Source organism: Xenopus laevis, chromosome 9_10S, assembly GCF_017654675.1.
Source record: "Xenopus laevis strain J_2021 chromosome 9_10S, Xenopus_laevis_v10.1, whole genome shotgun sequence".
In the NCBI taxonomy this organism is placed as follows: Eukaryota; Metazoa; Chordata; class Amphibia; order Anura; family Pipidae; genus Xenopus; species Xenopus laevis.
In genome coordinates, this window is record NC_054388.1 from 44,692,342 (window position 1) to 44,712,274 (window position 19,933).

Genomic DNA, 19,933 nt, shown 5'->3' on the forward strand with positions numbered 1-19,933 from the left:
TGTAGAATATAAGTAAATGTATTGTAAGCAAACAGCAAATGATGTTACTGAACCTGACTAGAGGAACATTACAGCTCTATATTTTGCAGTGCATTTTGCCATGGATGGTGCTTATTCTTGTCCACCAGCCAGGAGATATTGCTGAGTTGAAATGGCAGTGCTTCCTTTCTATCAGAGTAGTGCAGCCCCCACTGGCAGTATATGCAGAACACTTCACCCAAAATTCTTCAGAAAAGATAGGTTAATTTGGTCAGGAATTAAGCAATACCGCAAGGTTGGAAGTGTCAGGATTATCAAGCCATTTCTGCAGTACAGTACTATCCCCACTCCCTATTATCCACACACATTGCGATTATAATAATAAAAAGATTTAATAATGCTTTTAATCAAAGAAAAACATTGGGTTCAAGCTCTGGAGCAGCAATTTTCCCTTCTTTGGTAAAATCATCAATATTTTTCCCTTTGATTTTCATGAGCCACGCTTTTCAGCTCTCCTGTTCATTATTTTCCTGCATGTGCATTTCTACTGTCTGGTACTGGGCCACTTTTTTCTCTGTAGTTACAATGACAGCTTTCTCTGGATTTTTCTTTCTCTGTGGCTGTCTCTTACTTTGCCCCATGATCATTTTCACAGGCTGTATGGACTCACAGCTTGTGTACATTCCAATCTGCTTTACACTGCCGTCCACTGCAGAAACTGTCCTCAGGTGTACAGCAATGCATTTCTTCTTTTTGTGTATCGATGGCTGGTTTGTGGATGTACTAAAATTGGAGGAGGTATAGATGATTGGGTCTTTGAACCATGTAGGGATTCCTTCAGTTTGAGGTTCAATATTCTCATCTCAAATGGTGTGACTGTGGTTTTTATCTCTGAGGAAAATTCAGAGGATTTTATCTGTTCCAAAAGAGTGATTGCAATGTCTTTCTTCCTTTCCTTTATTTGGGAATATGAGACTCTTATTTGGGGCTCCTGTGGGGACATTTGGGGACCCCAAGCATCCCCTTATCCTTGCATTGTGCTCACAGTTTGATGCAAGCTGGTCCGACCTCTGCATATTGTGCAAGGTGCTGACTTTAAGAAGTATTTGATTAGGGTTCATTGTAGAGTGAGGTCCGCATTTTTTAATGCGCTCCAAAGTTGCATTCTCACTTACAGAGAGGGCAGACTTGCGCCCAGGAGAACCATAACCTGATTCTGCATCTACACAAATAAAAAAACAGGAGAATAAGTTACAAAATGTAAAATTTATTTAATCTGATGTTTATATCTTGATCCTCTCTGTGTGAGTCAGCTGTTCCCAACAATTATAAATGGCCATATTTTCATATATTTTTAAACTTTCTTATTTTTAAAACTTTAAATGTATCTGCTATAAATTGTCATCTTTATCTTTATTACCCTAGAACATCTAAACTAATGCCACCCATACATGGAGTGATATGCAAAGTCATAGCCTGGGGCAGTAGCCATGAATCTGGTTCTATAAAGAAGTAAAGATTCGTCATGTTTTACCAGAATCATCCTTTGTTTTTAATCCTGTTACTGAGCTCTGCCTGCTGATTGCTTCTGGGATTCTTGGAGCCGTTCGGGGCCTGCTGACTGAAGGAGACCTCTTATAAAACTCGGGCTGTAGATCGATGTAGGCAAAGCTTCTCCGGAAATTCGGTAATTATGGCCAAGTTACAGACTTCAGAGATTCTAGGTGCAGATCTTTAAAGTGAAAAGATGGATAATTAGTGATAACAGTGTGCAGGTACTTAGTTATTCACCGATGTTGAAGTAGTCATAATAATAATTACTTTGAGCCCTTTTCATACTCTTTGCTGAGAGGCTCTTGGCATGGCGGGACAGCCTGCTGGTTGCCTCCCTATTTTCTTCTTCTTCCTGCTGGTACATCTTTATATTACTAGATCCCACCCGCTTAATTCTCTGTGCCCGCACATAGCTAAATGGCTGAATCCTCATAGGAGCTGACTTAAACTTGTCTCTTTCTTTCAAAACATCCACTTGTTCAGATGCCTGCGAGTAATCCAAAACTGGAAAAGCATGATACTGGCTGTTGTATTGATCACCATTCTGAAAAAAGCAAAGAACCAAAAGGTCTGCCTTACATCCTTCTTTTGTTAGTTAAGCATGAAGTTAACATGTAAAATCAGTTTTGATTTATTTTGGATCATATGCCCCCTAAGACTCCATTTATACAACACAATAGCAAAAATACAATTTTGTGGGTTATGGCATAATTTATTATCCTACTTTTACCCTGAATAATATGTCACTGTTCTTATTTTTTATTTAAACATTGAATAACAGCATGTCAAAGGATTTACTTGAGTAGTTTAAAGTCTAACAAGCTGTCCAGACAGAAAGGGACACTAAGAGCAGTGCTCTCAGACTAGTCTACTTGCATACTCCCCCCCAACTGCTGACCCATCTGAGACTTCAACAAGAAATGTGATCAGTGAATACTGAATTTATTAAAGGTTGAATTTCGAATTCATGTGAGTTTTTTAAACTCTATTAATTTGAATATACTTGGAATTCAACTGGGGGGTTATTTATTAAAAAAATTGAATATCTAAAACTTGGACGAATATTCCCGACCTGAAAAATCGAATCGAAATGCGTTTTTTTCTCTGGAAAAAACTTGAATGTCAGGAAGGCTACTAACAGCTTAAAAATTGTCACTGGACCTCTCCCATTGGCTTATATGTGAACTGGCCAGGTTTTAGGTGGCGAATAGTCGAATTCGAATCTCAAAATTCGAAATAATATTTTACTCAAGTTTGGATAATGCACAATTCGAATTTGAGAGTTTTGACCATAAAAAAAGAATTCAAATTTTTAATTCAACCCTTAATAAATCTGCCCCTTAATGTCACGCAGCCTCAAGCACATTTCTTTGAGGCTTCACAGAGTGGTTTAGCAAATATATGGCACTGATATGGCTTTTAGTTTCATGGGCTGAATTCAACCCTGCATCATCATTAAAAATATCCCACAATGCACTATTGCATCTTTCCTATTATCTCTTATACATAATGACATCACTGGATCTGCTCAGCTGTTGGCCCTCATCACTGTTAGGCAGTCTCCGTTTAGGAAATTAAACTACCACATTTTGCCATCAGCACACCCCGTGATGACTCTGAGGTAAAGAAACTCCATGCACAGTGTGGTGTTTATACAAATGGCCTGTAGATGTCACTGTGTTCAGACATACTGTACATTCTTCCTGGACAGCTTAAAAAGTGAAAGTTACTGTTGTGTAATGGCTGGATGAATCTGCTAATAAAGCACTGTTATACTCTACTCATCTTCGGCTACCCAAAACATAACACACAGCACCTCCCTACAAAGGAATATATAATTTTTTTACAACCTATGTGGTATATTAATTTATGCATAATTGTTTTTTCTTAGAATTTAATGTCCTGCATGGTTTCTTTGGTCAGGTAACACCATTGCTGGGATACAAACATTTTCTTATTTAGAAATCCTGTGGGGCCATGAAATACCTACAGTTAAGCATTGCACAGAGATTATTTCAGGCTTTAATTTGTCAGGCACTATACACACACACATATAAATCAAGCATTTCTTTTGTGGGCCACAGATGTTGTAGGTAAAAAGTAAAACTATACCTAGAATGCGCTTTGATAGATGGACAGGCAGGCAGGAGATAATGTCTTTATACAAACTGACCTGTTTGTCAAATCCCAGAACATTGTCAATCTCATTCTGGACTTTCTCTGTAATTGACAAAGTCATATTAACATATAACCCAAAATGAAGCTTAAGGGCCATATTCATGTATAATTATGTCCAGCGGAAACCATTCTGAATTTCCTTACTTGAACCTGAAAGCCCAGCAGATTGTAGAAGAAGTTGTTTCTGTCCCTGCAATGAAGAGATTAAATGTTGTGTAGGTCAGGCTTTCCATGGTAAAATGTGAATCTGGGTTACTTGCTTCCTAAAGTTAATTCAAAGTTGTTAACATTTACATTATGCATTTGTGGTCTAAAAATATGCAGCTACTTAAAACTTTAATATGACTATGTAGTTACATCTTTGATGGAGAAGAAGCAGGGGGTAGTTGTGGGTAATAAACTTAGCTGTCGTCAGAAGGATCGACAAGGTATTGTTCCATTTACAAAGTACTAATAAGACCCCATCTAGAATATGCTATGCACTTTTATTGTCCAGTATTTAAAGGGCACCTGTTGGCAGAAAATATTTTCCCCAACCAAAAGTGCTGGCTAAGTTTTTTTAAACACCTACTGTTATTATTATTAACATTATTATTAACATGTATTTATATAGCGCCAACATATTGCGTAGCACTGTAAAGTAACTGTGATTATACAACTACATCACATGAATTACATACATAGAATATATGGAGTAACAAACATCACAATCAATACAGGTACAAAGAGGTGAGGAAGGCCCTATGCATAGGCATACAGTCTAAAGGGAAGGGAGTAATACACAAGGTGTGGGAGTGGGCAAGATCGAATTAAGTTAGTGAGAAATGTGGTATTGTATGTGGTGTTGCGTTTGGTAGTTAAGCAGAGTGAGGGTAGGCTTCTCGAAAGAAGTGCGTTTTCAGAGATTTTTTGAAAGCAGAAAGGTTGGGAGAAAGTCGGACAGATCGTGGGAGACATTACCCCCAAACATTATTAGCCTGCACCTTGGGTTAGGAAAAATATTTTCCGACAACTGGTGCCCTTTAAAAGGGATATCAACAAAAATTAAAAAAGTACAGAGGAGAGCAACTAAAACAATAAAGGGAGTGAAGGGCTCAGTTATGAGGAGAAGCTGGCCAAATTAGGATTTGTTACTGGAGAAGATGCAGTAAAGGGGAATATGGCCATTATACTGTATATGCAATATAAATATATATATATATATTGGGGAAGTAATGAAAAAGAGAAATTACAGAGATTACAGGGATTGGTTACACCGGAGAAAAAGCGTTTAAGAGGGATATGATCACTATATATAAATATTTGAGGGGCTGTATAATATGCTGATGCTTTATTCACCACAGGTCAATCTCCTTTGTTACTATCTGTGCCAAAAGAGCTAAGATAAAAAGGCTAGATTTCCAACCTGTATTTTTAGTTGAAAAGTACAACAAAAGAATATGCACTAGCTTCTTTGGGAATTCACAGGCTTTACAGCACTGAACATGATTTATGAGTTGATTATTTTTAGAAACTCAGGAGATTTATCAGTGAATATCATTGTGTTATATTTAGTAAGGTTAGACAGATTTATGAGAGTGCTTTATATTAACAGCTGAGAGACTTGTGAATGTGTTCTTTACAGTAGCAAGACACACATTTATGAATGAGGAGTTTTTAGTAGCACTGGACAAATTTAGGACTACACAGTAGCACCAGACACAATTATGAATGAGTATTCCATAAGAGCACCAGATAGATTTATGAATGAGTACAGCAACACCAGGTTCTGTGACCATGTAAAGGCACAAGGCTGCAGGCTGAGTTATACAGGGAAATCTGAGTATCACTCATGTATTATAAGGGATAATGTATCCCCACTGTAAATTATAAGGATATTAGAAGACACTGAGGAGTTCTGTGACCATATAAAGGCATAGGACTGCAGGCTGAGTTATACAGGGGCATCTGAGTATCACTCATGTATTATAAGAGATAATGTACCCCTGCTGTAAATAATAAGGATATTAGAAGTCAGTGAGGGGTTCTGTGACCATATAAAGGCACAAGACATAAGGCTGCAGGCTGGGCTGAGTTATACTGGGACATCTGAGTATCACTCATGTATTATAAGCGATAATATACCCCCTACTGTAAATTATAAGGATATTAGAAGTCACTGAGGGGTTCTGTGACCATATAAAGGCACAAGGCTGCAGGCTGAGCTTTACAGGGAACTCTGAGTATCACTCATGTATTATAAGAGATAATTTACCCCCTGCTGTAAATAATAAGGATATTAGAAGTCACTGAGGGGTTATGTGACCATAAAAAGACTGCTGGCTGAGTTATTCAGGGAACTCTGAGTATCACTCATATATTAGAAAGGATAATGTACCCCTACTGTAAATTTTAAGGACATTAGAAGTCACTGAGTGTCACTCATGTATTATAATAAATAATGTACCCCCCCCCACTCTAAATTATAAGTATAATACAATTCAGTGAGGTGGGTATATAATCTTTCACAAATCTTTCTTTTCCAGTAGTGATTATAAGATACACTTTGCAGTTTTGCAGTTTGTAGTACATTATTATGACATATATATCTGTTGCATAATTTTGTTATAACTGTCATTCTCCTATAACCAATGGAAAGAATGCTCAAAATGTCTGTATTATGGTCATTCAGCAGTTTGATTTACTATGTTAGCAGGGCATAGCATATTCTTACAATGGGAATAAGTTGCCCTATATGGTCTCTGCTATCTTTCTATTATGTTTAAGAATAACATAAACTTTAATAAGCAGATTGCACCTGACCTCATCTATTTTGTTAAAAAAAAACTATCCACAAAGTCCCAGAGGCAGTAAGAGTCCTGGCTGAGAGTGTGATTGTCTATAAGTCCTCGGAGGAATGTCTGTAGCATTGAAACATTCTGGAAAATCTTGGTGCTCTCCAGGAAGGTATTTCAGGATGCCAGGGTATGTGTTGTACATCTGCAGAAATAAATATTTATCATCAGAAAATCCACACAATTAACTAGCTCACAATAAAGGAGATCTAAACCCAAAACAGTAATTGACTAATTACATCACTCACAGTGGTCATTTGAACACTACAGTTACATCCATTTCTCATATTTTCGTGATTGTAGCTGTTTTAGACAATTTCTATACAGCTAACACCATGTATTCAGCTTAGCAGCTGTTTTTCAAAGAGTGTGCAACCTGCCTGTATAGCCCTGGTGTTACTTGCTTTCTGACTTGCACAGAAAGCTGTTGAGCCTAAAGATCATTCAGAAAAAAATTAAAAAGGAATTTAAACAAATACATTTAAAAAATGGTCATTTAAATTTTTGGGTGGAATTCGCCTTCAACTAGTCTTATTGTAAAAGAGGCAGTCTGCCAAATTTAGTCTATTATTTGGGGTGGTTGGAGATGCAAATGCAGCTTTCTTTAGAAGCTTTTTCTGCATATTGTAGGCAAGGAAGTGGGTGGAGAATTGAGCTAGTCTAAACTTTATATGAAATTGCAGGGGGTCAGGGGATACATTAAAGGGGATGTAAAGGCAAAAATAAAATCCCATTTTTACTTTCTTTACTGAAAAAGAAAAGTATCCCCAATATACTGCCCAATTGTATAAAGTGTAATTCCCCCTTCGCTTGGCTAGCTCGGATTGCTGCAGATACATAACTCTCATACCTCCCAACATTTAGGAAATAAAAAGAGGGACAAAAAAATTGTCGCGCCTTGTGCGGTGAAATTCTTTTTTGACCACGCACATTTTTGTGGCCACACCCCCTAATTACCATTTTCTTTTTGCAAAATTTGGCAGCTTATTAAAGTTTGAACATGTTTCTGGGTTTTTCCGTTATTACAGTTTTGCTAATGAAGGTGAATTGCCCTTTAAGCTGTGAGTCTAACTTTTTCCAAGGGACCTGTTATGTTATATTGTTAAAATTACTCATTTGCTTATCTCAAATTGTTACAAAAGTATATTATCCATTGTCTGCAGACAGTAAAATTGTGAGTAACTTTCTCTATTTACAATTAGGGGTATGCCTACCTGATTTTCTTTTTCTGTGTTCGCTTGAAACTATTCTAGTGTCTTATATTTGAATCTGTACTTGACATAGTTTGTTTACCTTATCTTTATTTCCTTTTTCTTTTTGTTTACTGTAAAATCTCTTTGTGCATATTGAAAACAAATAAAAACATTTGTGAAAAAAAAAAAGTATATTATCTTCTCCTGTGGCTGTTCTGGGCTCTCTGCCAAAAGCCAATTAAGTTATAAGCAATGTTTCTTTTTCTGCCTGTTCAGTGCAGAGAAAAACAGGACTTTCCAGTACAAACGAGGGACTGTCCCTCTAAAAATGGGACAGTTGGGAGGTATGATCTCTACACAGTCGCGGGCTGCTCTACAGGGAAACAAACAGAGCAACCTGAGTTCTGCAGGGCTGGAAAGGAAGGTGCGGGGGTTGTCTGGCATAGAGATTAGCTACGGTTAAGGTGGCCATACACGGGCAGATTTTTTACTTCCAAACGACCGATTTCTGAACGTTCCGATAATATTGGATAGTTGATGGTGTACGAACGATCGACAGTGACACAATGCTAGCACCACTCCTTGTTTGTTGAACAACGGTTGTATCTGTTCAAACAATCGTTCTATGTGGATGGCATATCGTATGGTAAAATAATCGTCAGATAATTGTTTAACGATACGATCGTTTATGGCACGTTGCTTCTCTGCCATTCAAAAGAACGACCATCTCCCTGAAGCGCAGTTAGAGACTGTCTAAAGTTTCCTATTTGAGATTGCCTCGTCAGAGCAATCATGGCAGCTATGCTGATATGTCTTTTTTAACCCATCTCTCTTTGGTCTGGCAAAAACTGCTCAGAGCCCACTGAGCATGTGAGTGTTGCAGACGTTTTCCAAGATGGTGACCCGCCTGTGACAAGTTTGAAGTCCTGGATCATTGCTGCTATTGAGAAGCTAAAACTTTAGGATGGTGCAATAAGTTCAGTATATAACATATAGCATTTATAGCCGCATTCATTTTTAGGGTTTAGTTCTCCTTTAAGTAGCCAAGACTATAGCGCTAACCTGTACTGAGCAATAGCAGCTAGCCTGTGTAGCTCAGCCATTATAAGTATCCTCTTTAGTTGAAGCCATCACACATAGCCAATCCTTTATAACTAGCTTGTACTGAGCTATAAAAGCTAGCCGGTGTAGCCAAGCCATAATAACTAGCCTGTATAGCGGAGTCTTTAAAGGTGTCCTTGAAGCCAGCACACGTAGCCAAGCCTTTATAGCAAATATGTAGTTGAGCCATAATAGTCAGCTCACATTGGCAAGTTTTAATTGCTCTTCTACGTAACTAAGCAGTTACAATGAAACCTCTACCATTGCCTGTAAGTTTGCTTGAGAAAATATTATTTTACAACTTACCTGGAACCCACTTTTGCCCAAGAAAGTAATGTTCTCATTAACCATCCTGAGTAAGGTCTGAAAGGTCTCATCTTCTGTATCAAACCGGTCGACGAACACAATAGAGCAGATGACATTAGAGACAGCCGCTGTTATCCTAGGGCCTGGATTAAATGGTATCTACCACTTAATGTGCAGTGATTTATCTATCAGCCATGAACACTTTGCTTACATAGCACAATTATGGCATGGATATACTGTAGATCACCACACCTTAATGTTACTAAAAACATGAACTTTAAAAAGCTCAACAGGATAGTTTTGCCATCAATATGGATTTCTGTCGCTTACTTATTGTCACGTCCCAGGGAATGTCTTAGAAAGAAAAACCCAAATCAGTCTGAAATTAAGAATTATTCATGTTTCATTATTCAATGTCATGGCTTTTTTGGTAATGGGTTTTTGATAGATCCTTGACGTGATGTGATTTAACGTGATCCTTGACGTTATTCCGTGATGGAATAACAACGCATCTCTATTGGTTTTAGAATAAAATCTCATTCTAAATCACGCGCCAGGGAGAGAGAAATAGGGTCAGATTCTCATTAATAATGAATGCTGCCATTAGCGACCATGTGCAGGGATTTGTGAATAGGCATCATTTATAGAATAATGCAAATTGAACTATTTTTGTCTTCCATTCTAAATTACGACCCAATTTTTAAAGGGCAAAGCATGCATTCTATTAAAGGTTTCTGAGGCAAGGTCTGATAAATCTAACAGCATATCAGTCATTGTAATCATGCTGTAAATAATTATAATAATTATGTCCTATCAGGGACAATTAAAAAGATGTTATTAATTAAAGCCACCCATCACAGTGACATGTGGCAAAGGTTGTCCCGGGTACGAAGCAGCCAACAGCTGCCTAGAACCCTATAGAGCAGTGGTTTTAAATAATGAAACTCTGTTGTGCTGCTCAGATATATCTCTTGTGTGGGAATAGTTGCTCAATGTCTATATGAATTCCATTGTGATATGGTGTCAAACAAAGGAGCAATTACTGGGGGATAGTGTGTATAAGTCAAAATAGTTTTCCGGGGAAGGAAATATAACTACGGTAGAATGGAGGCAAGATTATGTCAGTGATGTAACTGGCTTTACAAGCAATAGGGATAGTGGCCCTGCAATCCCATGAATGTAGCAGCACATTTCTTTTCCTGAAAGAATTCTAACAGATATTTGCTCTCCTCAGTAAAGGTGGCCATACACGGGCCGATAAAAGCTGCCGACAGACCAAGTCGGATCTCTCCGTGTATGGCCACCTTTACCCGTTCCTCAATGCTGCGATTGCCCATTCCGAAGCTTCACAGAGTAGCCAGGGAAAATTTCCTTTGCTGTTGCCAGTGAGCTCCATTGGAGAAGACCAGTCCTGAAAATATTTAATTGTGTCGTTATCATTAATACACACAAATACATGCCAGACATGAAATACAGAATAGTGTCTCCCTGTTTACATTTCACAGTGTCATATTAAAGGGGCTGTTCACCCCCCAAACACTTTTTCCGTTTAGCTTGTATCAGATAGTACACCAGAAATAAAGCCTTTTTTCAATTGCTTATAATATTTCTTACCGTTTTTTCTCATTTTGAAGTTTAACATTTCATTTTTAACCTTTTCATACCTGCCTAGAGCAGTTAAATGGAAGTGGGTCACTGTAAACTGTTCTAATTTGATACATTTAGTTGATACATTTCTTATCTTTAAATTGAATCGGCCACAGCTTTTATTAAAACAATATTTGCCAAAAAAACGATAACTCTGTGCTTTTCATGTTATACCAAGCCCAGGTTACCACCGATGCCAGCACAGCTGTGACAATAATAATATTAGTTATATAACACATTCTTAACAATATGGAAACCAATCCATTGAAACTTTATTAACCAATAAATGTAACAATTGAAGTGTAACAGTGCTCCAAGTGCCCGTGACATCTAGTGTTGCCACCCGGCCGGTAACACACCTGCCAAGGCCGGGGCCGGTATTACAAATTTACCGGCAATGTAGCTGCCGGTAAATTTGTAATACCCTTAAAAAGACCCCTCGGCCCGCCCCCAATGTAAACTTAGCTTTTTTTCCTCCGTTTTTGTCCTGGTCGGGCCGCGGCCCCGCCCCTTTACAGCACAACCCCGCACCCTTTGACATCACACCCACCCCTTTTTGTACCCGCCCCCCACCAGCCGGTAAAAAATGTAGCAAAAGGTGGCAACCCTACTGACATCACAAGAGGAGAAGGGTAAGCAGCTTCCCCCTTTTATAACAGCCCTCTCTTCAACCAATCCCAGTGGCTTCAAATCAGGTGCTTATTTTTTAATTCCTGGCTTGGAGGCAAGTTTTGGTTGCATAAAAATCATATGTACTGCCAAACAGAGATGTACGCCTTCGGTCCACATAGGGACTACCAAATAGCCAATCACAACACTTATTTTGCACCACCCAGAAGCATTTTTCATGTTTGCGTTGCTCCACAACACCGTTTACATCTGAATGTAACTCATAGGTAAAAAAGGTTGGGATCCCCGTTCTAGAAATTGGTAGAAGTTTGTCTAGGCTTATCTTGTAGAAAGAAACCATTTCTTATGTTTGAGAGATTCACCGTTCAGACATTTTTCTGTATTTCATTAGAGCCTGCATGTGAGATTGCCCAATCATAGAGGCTCCCACTATACTGATGTCTTTATTTAAACCATCTCTCTGTTCTCTGGCAAAATTCATTTTGGCAAAGACCAATCCTAGGGAATGTCACCAAATGTATTTGCTAGCAATCATAACAGCATTGCTATTCTTTAATGGGGCTGGAAACATACCTTTCCGAATATATAATATGCAACCAAAAAAACGACATACCAGCAGGTATCCAGGAACATCGCCTGCTGAGACTTTTTCAAGTAAGGAGACTTGTGGGCCATATGTGGCCCTCCAAGTCATAACAGCCACCAGCCAGCCCATGTTGAACCTAGACTTATGTTTGTTACATAATCGTGTTATTATATTAAAGTTTGTGCTTCTGCTGACATTTATTTAAGATAGTCTTGCACAAAATATAATTACATCTGAGAATATACCTTGTTATCACCAGTAGGAGGCAGTATTGGCTAAGATTGTATAATGAACTCTGAACACTTGTACTTGTATAGTTTTAAACCACTTTATGAAGAAGCTACAGAGATATTAGGAGTTCTATAAAATAACCTAGAAGGTTTGAAGATTGAGGATTGAAGGTAAAATTAATTGAAGGAAAACTTGATAGAGTTTCAAATATACTTTATTTTCCTGTACATATTTGCTAAAACATATACATACATCGTATTCTCACAGGGAAACTTATTTATTTGCATATTTGTGTTTATCCATTTTTAGTGGGAGCAGCCATGATAACTTTGATGAGCATCCACACATTAGAAAGGAAGAAACAGCACCCTCTGTTGACCAGATTATGAAGAAATAATTTGAGGCTCAGATATGACATATGTTTTAGAAGACAAATTATTTCAAAGCACGAGATGTTTGCAAAGGTCACAAATGGCCAGTATAGCTCCCATACGGTAAGTACAGAGTTTAGCAGTTGTCACTCAGGAGATGGTTTATAATGATTTTAAGTTTGAAGCTGGTAGAGTTATAAACAGTCTATTCCATGAATCTGGTCTTCATGCAGTGAAACCCATTCTGGTGTGTTTGTATAAGGTATGGCACTGGACTCTTGCTTTTGATCTCATGGCTTTGATGTATGGGACAGATGGCAAATGCATGTAAAAAGGCCTCCCAGAAGACTTTATGGAGTATCAAACAGCAAAACAGAATGTAGATATTGCACCTCGTTTGCACTGTAGATTTGGGGTTTCAGAGCAACTGGAAAAGGGTTAAATGGTCAAGCAGCTTTTGGTGCAAAACAACTGTGGGATCCACTGGTTCGGAGCTTGGGAATACATAGGGATTCTTTAGTGTCTGTCTGGATATGAATTCAGTTCACTGACTGATCTTTGCTCACTTTAGGAACAACCTATGGGATCTTCCTGCCAGAATAAACCTGAGAAAAATAACAATATTTCACTCTGATGCCATAGTCCCATCATTAGTTTTAGAATTACATCATGGCGTGCGCCTTGAAAAATAAGTATATGATTTGCTTGGCTGTTGTGACTACTGATACAACTTGCTAAAGGCACCCTGGAAATAATGCCAAGTCACACTTGAATATAATCAGAGCAGGTCAGGCAGGAGCATTGGCTCTGCTCATGGACAGAATTAGGGGTAGGTAGAAGAGGCACGTACCTACCTAGGGCACAATGGTGGGGAGCGCCAGGAACATATCTCTTCTGTAGCCCCTTGCCGGGACCTTCCACTTATTTTAAGTAATGCCCTACTCCCCTTGTTGGCACTAGCAAAAGCACTCGTTTCTCGTTTCACGTGTGTGCCACCGGGAACGCGTTTATTTGTGCATGCAAGACATGGGGAGCGAGCTAGTTTTACAAATGCGCACAGTGGAGGGGCACTGCTGCAGCATTGTCAAGAACGTGTATTATTATTATTAACATGTATTTATATAGCGCCAACATATTGCACAGCGCTGTATTGTCACAAAGTACTTGAAAGGTGCATTTTAGAGATTTGCACTTGCCCTACAAAATGAGGCTTAATATATATTATAGTGTGCTCTTTTAATCAGGGGCACCTTCATCCCATGACCTCACCTAGCTTCAGCAGGGCAGCTCATGTGTGCTTCTCCTTCTTGGCTAATTAAGGGTGTGCTTAATCTCTGCATAGAACTGTAGTGAAACTTGATTTCAGCAATCAGCACAGTATTATACAAAAAGTTAAAGGCACCTGTTGCTAAAAATATTATCCCCAACCAAGGTGCGTGCTAATAGAGCCTGCACTCCGATTGGGTCGTTTCTTTTTTAATTGTCCCCTGCCAGTGCTTGGACACTTGTACCAGGAAGGAGGCAAACTGGTGTCCACTATGACCCTACACTACACCAGTAGTGTATTGTAATGATAATTATTCATACCATAATTTTATCTTTATCTCTGTTACTTACCTGTATAGCAGAGAAACCAAAAGAGCCCCAGCCAGAGGGCCAACCCAGTATACCCAATGGTAATCCCAATAATTAGCAACCACTGCAGGACCCAACGCTCGTGCTGGATTCAGACAGGACCCAGATATATTGCCTCTGTAAAGAAAAGATAATCACGTTATATCTGTTTGCAAATCGAAATGAACACGCTATTCCCCTTGACATTACTATATGAGGAGATATATATATGGATGTGGGCCACCTTATTACACCCCCTAGACATTATATGGGAAGTCAGTCTCTCACCCAGATAATATTCCGGCAGTAAGAACAAAGGCAATTGAGTAAGGGGCAAGTGGAGTCTTGCTGAGCTCACCCACTGCTCCCATCACCACAGTGAAAATCAGGAGAAAGCTGAAGACAATTTCTACACCAACCGCTCTGGCCATTAAATCCCCACTATCTATCATGCAGGCCGCTCCGGTGTGATTGATGAATGACTCTTGATCTGCCAGGCCCTGGAACAAATACAGCAATTAAATCAATAAAACTGGTTCAATTTGGCATGGCAAACGGGTAATGGAATGAAAACTATTAGCCCCAAATTGCCCCTGATGCATTCTACTGCAAAGGAGCTGTGCCCTCCAGTGCACAAATACTGTAAAATGGATTTGACCTTGATTTGACAAGGAAGGGTAAAAGAATATTTGGGCCTTATCACTGATATAAAGTATGAGTATTAATCCTAGTGGCCTTCAAATGTTATGAAACTGCAACTCCAGCACTCCCTGGGACCAAGCTATTTCCAGTTTTGCCGTCAAGGATCATTCATATTTATATTCCAAAGAAACACATTAGAAGGAAGTATGACACCCTCCCAGTTGTTTTCAGAGTAAAATTACCTTTGCCAGGAGAGCGCCCAGCATTCCACCAGATAACTGACAAACCCAGTAGGGCACCAGCAAGATAGGAGTCAGGCCACCACAAATAACAACAGACAGAGTCACTGCAGGGTTGAAATGTCCTCCACTAGAAGAAAATTTGATGTTTGTTGGAGACTTCAAGTTTGGAAGAGAATAAATAAACTACAAATAGACAATGCATAGCACAAATCATAATAACACTGTTATATGTATGAGTACAACAGAGCAGCTATGGGATGTTTTTCAAGCATCTTTTTCTACTGTTTGGCCCATAAACACGTCACTGCCATTAGTAGACTTTGGGCCTAGGAGGGACTGACCCATAAACACATCACTGTCATTAGCACACTTTGGGCCTAGATAGGACTGACTTATAAACATGTCACTGCCATTAGTACATTTAAGCTGAAGAAAGAGTTACTGAAGGACAAGTTACAATAAGACTTACCTTACATTGCCAAGGACAGAGATGACTGATGCCAGTGTGAATCCATGAACCAGAGCAGGGAGGAGTGGGCCAGCATTGTGAGGGTTTACAAGCACAGAAAGACAACCCGAGAAGATGAAGAAGGTGCTTCCTAGAAGTTCTGCTACACAGGGTTGGACGTACTTCTCCAGCACTGTAGGCTCCTCTTCCTCCAAAGCAGTAAGTCCTTCCTGGGATTCTGAACCCATGTTCTGCAGCTCTGTCTCGGAGACATATTTAGCAAATGTGGCCATGTTGGGAGTGCCCTTTACCAGCCCAGTAAATCATATGCCCAGCTTGGAGGGAAAGGAATATGTAGTGTGATGCAAGCACATTTCAGAGAATAAGTCTACAGGATTGACCCACAAGTGCCCTGCAAGAAATTGAATTGTCCCAGACTATGGGGCTGCTCCCCAGGTAGACCCTTCATAGTGGCTGTACAAGGTAGATTTTGAGTGAGTTTGGGGTAAACACTTTATTGCTGCCAGCATAACTCAGTTAGAAGCTAAGGGGGCTCTGTACAAAACTATTGAACCTCAAAGAGTATGTTTAAACAAAAAAAAAGCAAAAAAAAACCCCCAATTTGTTTTAAAGTAAAGGGAAAGTGTGATAAATACTTACTTACTGTGTCCCTGTTACACTGGCTACCAGGTCTGCACTGAAAATCTTTCCAATGGGATTCTGGATCCTAGCGGCTTTTCAAAGTACAAACTGTGTAATGTTTGCCCGGGGCAATAAACTCTGGGCCATACACAGCTAGCAATGAACTCTTTCTCAGTGTGTTTTCTGCTTTCCACTAAAATGCAACTAAATGCTGTGATACATATGCCCTTAACATTACTGCCGCACTCATTCTTATGGAAGGAAACATAAACCTGAAAAGAAAATTTGCTTATAATTTTTTATTTATCCTGTGTGTTTGTATGAATGCAATAATAAAGCAAAATGTGTTATTGGCTTTAGCTCGATTTCCGTCAAAATATTTAAGCCTTGTGCCCTCCATCAGTCTCCCTTGTGTTATCATTTCTATTACAAGAATTCACAAAAGTGTCATAGGCTCTGGGTTGTAAATTTTACTCTCTGTGGGGCAAGTTCCCAGGTTTTTCCTGTCCGTTGCAGAGATCCTAGTAAACAATGCCAGTATAGGTATTCACATATTGCCTTTACCGATAGTTACCATAAAACTATGGCATCATGGGTATTCCCTTGTACTAAGCATAGTTCAGCAGGAACAGCTGCCTATGTTTGCTCATAGTCTGTTAAAGGGAATCTAAAGTCTAAAATAGAATAATGCTAGAAATGCAGTATTTTGTATACTAAACATAAACATGAACTTACTGCACCACAAGCCTAATAAAACAAATTATTTATGCTTTCAAAGTTGGCCACAGGGCGTCAACATCTTGTAACTTTGTTAAACATCTTTGCAAGACTAAGACCATGAACATGCTCAGTGTGGTCTGGGTTGCTTCATAATTCAACAAAACAGCACAAGTCAAATAATATCTGCCATAGAAGCAGATACAGCAAGACTGATTAATAATGAGAATATGCAGACTGCACTGGGTCCTGTGTTGTCTAATGTGGATTTTATAGTTTTTGTATTGTTTAATACAAACTTTCTCCAACTCTGCAGAACCAGTGGCTGCAGCAAAAAATCGTCAAAATAAAATCCCAGTTTATCTGTTTAAATCTGTCTCCATGATCTTTGTCCCTACAGATGGAGTTGGAAACATTAAAGAGGATGTAAAGGCAAAAATAAACTCCCATTTTTACTTTATTAACTGAAAAAGAAACCCATCCCCGATATACTTCAATTAAAAAATCTGTACAATTTTTAAGTGAAATTCTCCTTTCATTTACTTGCTGTGACTGCTGCAGATATGAATCTCTACATGGACGCTGGCTGTTTTACAGGGAAACAAACAAAGATGCTCGAGTTCTGGGAAGTCCCTCCCCCCGCTGTTTGAAAGTATGAACTTTCCCTGCAGAACAGTTAGGGACCGTCTGAAGTTTCCTATCTACAGCAGTCAGAGCAAGTAAATAAAGGGAGAATTTCACTGCATACTGTCAGGTTTCTTATAAAAACGGTATACATTTTTTAATAAAAGTATATTGGAGATTCAGGTTTCTTTTTCATTAAAGAATGTAAAAATGGGATTTTATTTTAAGAGAGATACCATAAAACTAAGGCAGCACTTGTATTCCTTGTATTAAGCATAATTCAGCAGGAAGAGCCCCCTACTCTGCTCATAGCCCAAGTTTATTAGTCATTAATTTTATGTTTAAGTATGTTGAAATGCTCCATTTGTGCATATGTTAGTATATCAAGCTAAGGTTAATTGTAAGTAATTTGCATTTTCTATCTAAATATAGAAAAGATTTAATCAGCCATGTCATGGGTTATGAAGGTATATATATATGTTGATCACTAGAACTTTTCTAGGGTTAAAGACAAAATGGAGTGTAAGGTTTAACCTCCCCTTTCACAAAGGGGATGTCATTTTGTACTGTGGCAGCTCTGTCACTGAGAATTATACATCAAAAATAAAGAAAGAAGGCGCACACCCTTTTAAATTAAATTACAGGGTGCTAATCCATAGGTGACTCCCCATAAGGGTCTCCATGTAATATGTAACTGCTGCAATGAGCCCTCATTATGTTTTTGTTTTGTGTATTTTTTTCTGTTAGATTTTTTTCTTTTTTGTAATAATTTAATTTTGGCTTTTTCAAATCGGGTGTGCTATCCATTCCTTGCAGCAGTTACTGAGAATTATACAGGCATTTTTAGCATTTTATTGTTGCCAGTCCATACAGTTTTCATGCCCTGGCTGATTAAAATCTGCCTGTAAGCTTTCCTCGTAGTGGTAGTTTAATCCATGAAATATGAAGAGGTGTATCCATCCTCAACTACTGCTACCAAAGAGAGCAATATTGGCTACCACTCCGAAGAATTCAGAGCTTGGCATCTAATGAAAGTGACACATGAGATGCAAAATTGGGGGAGGTGGGTACTAGATACTTACCTTCTGTAACAGGGGCCTGTAGTATCTTGCGACAGGCTCTAGACAAGAGCCAAAATGTTGATACTGGCATGAATCAATAAAGTATTTTCTATATAAGACCCATGAGTGAGCTTATATACTTCTATGGCTGTATAATACCTCATTAAGCAGCACCCGGACTTAGTGTTTATTTGGAGATTTGAGGTGTGAATCAAAACTATATGACAGATAGATCATGGTGATGGTTTTCTGAAGGTAAAGAGGAAATTTGTTACCTGTATGCTTTTCCAGGAGGCTTTGAGTACGAGGAGCCCCTCTGTTTCTAGATCTGGCTTCTGTTACTCTCTGGAGTGCTGCACCATGACCCATTCTATTGCTGCAAATTCTGGCTCCATGGATCCCACCCCTCTGGCCAGCTGGTTTCAGCCCACAATAACTGCCAACTCTTACACCCAGAGCATGGCGCCCTCTCCATTGTCTTTGGTATTTCATGCTTATAGTGTGAAATACACCTAGATATAATCTTGGCTTTTATCCAATACCAGCCAGGGGACTGAAAACACACAGATCCGGCATTGTGCTGCCAAAGAGCTCCAATTTATTTTCAAGTTCTTTTGTGCAAGTCACCTAATTATAATGCCACCCCTCCATTAGACCATACAAACAATATATAAATCCATTATATGTGCCCTTTATGGGTCATTGTACTGGAATGTGAAGGTTAATATCACATTTTTCCCTGGGGATATATGCATGCAGGCTAGGGTGCATTTCAATACCCCTTCCATGTGATATCTACTGAAAGAGAATGGGAAGATCCTTTTTGAAGGGTCCATAGACGATTCTTGTAGGAGATTTGCCAATGGGGAAGAAATGATTGATTGGCTGTGCCATGTTTTGCAATAACAACAATCAAGTAAAGGCTGATATTTGCAGGGCAGAATGTTAGAAACTTGTGACTATTCCCATTTATTGTTCCGTTAATCAGAAGCCTCTCTGAGGAATACCTCTGTGCCCTTACATCTGACCAGCAAGTCCTGCTGCTGCCTGACATAAATTATATCTACTTGCAATGCCCAGAAGACCAGCCACTTGCTGACAGCTCTTGTCTGACTAATGAGCTAAGTCACTGCAGGGCTGGTTAAGACTCCTGCATTTCACTGGCCCCTTTGCCCAGACACATGCTTTGTACTTCTCTGGGGTCTTTTTCCGGATATGGAATTCCAAGCTCTGCCACAGTGGTAGGGGTGCTGGCATTGCTCAAGCATGGACAGGACAGGAGGCAGTTCCCGGCATATATTATCTATATATTGCTCATGTATAAACACTGGGC

At 39.1% G+C, this 19,933-nt stretch overlaps 1 protein-coding gene and 1 pseudogene across 1 annotated transcript; both read right to left on the bottom strand.

Annotated features, from left to right (window-relative positions):
* Positions 1–386: 386 nt before the first annotated feature.
* Positions 387–3,772, bottom strand: LOC108702225 (annotated as a pseudogene).
* An 8,663-nt stretch (positions 3,773–12,435) lies between these two features.
* On the bottom strand, positions 12,436–16,821 carry XB17329841.S (hypothetical protein LOC734703 S homeolog). Its single transcript, XM_041579086.1, has 5 exons — positions 15,578–16,821; positions 15,109–15,235; positions 14,513–14,724; positions 14,228–14,362; positions 12,436–13,215 (listed from the first exon to the last, which is right to left on the bottom strand). Exons 1-5 carry the CDS (start codon positions 15,847–15,849, stop codon positions 13,173–13,175), a joined length of 789 nt encoding a protein of 262 aa, XP_041435020.1. The 5' UTR covers positions 15,850–16,821; the 3' UTR covers positions 12,436–13,172.
* Between the last annotated feature and the right edge of the window lie 3,112 nt (positions 16,822–19,933).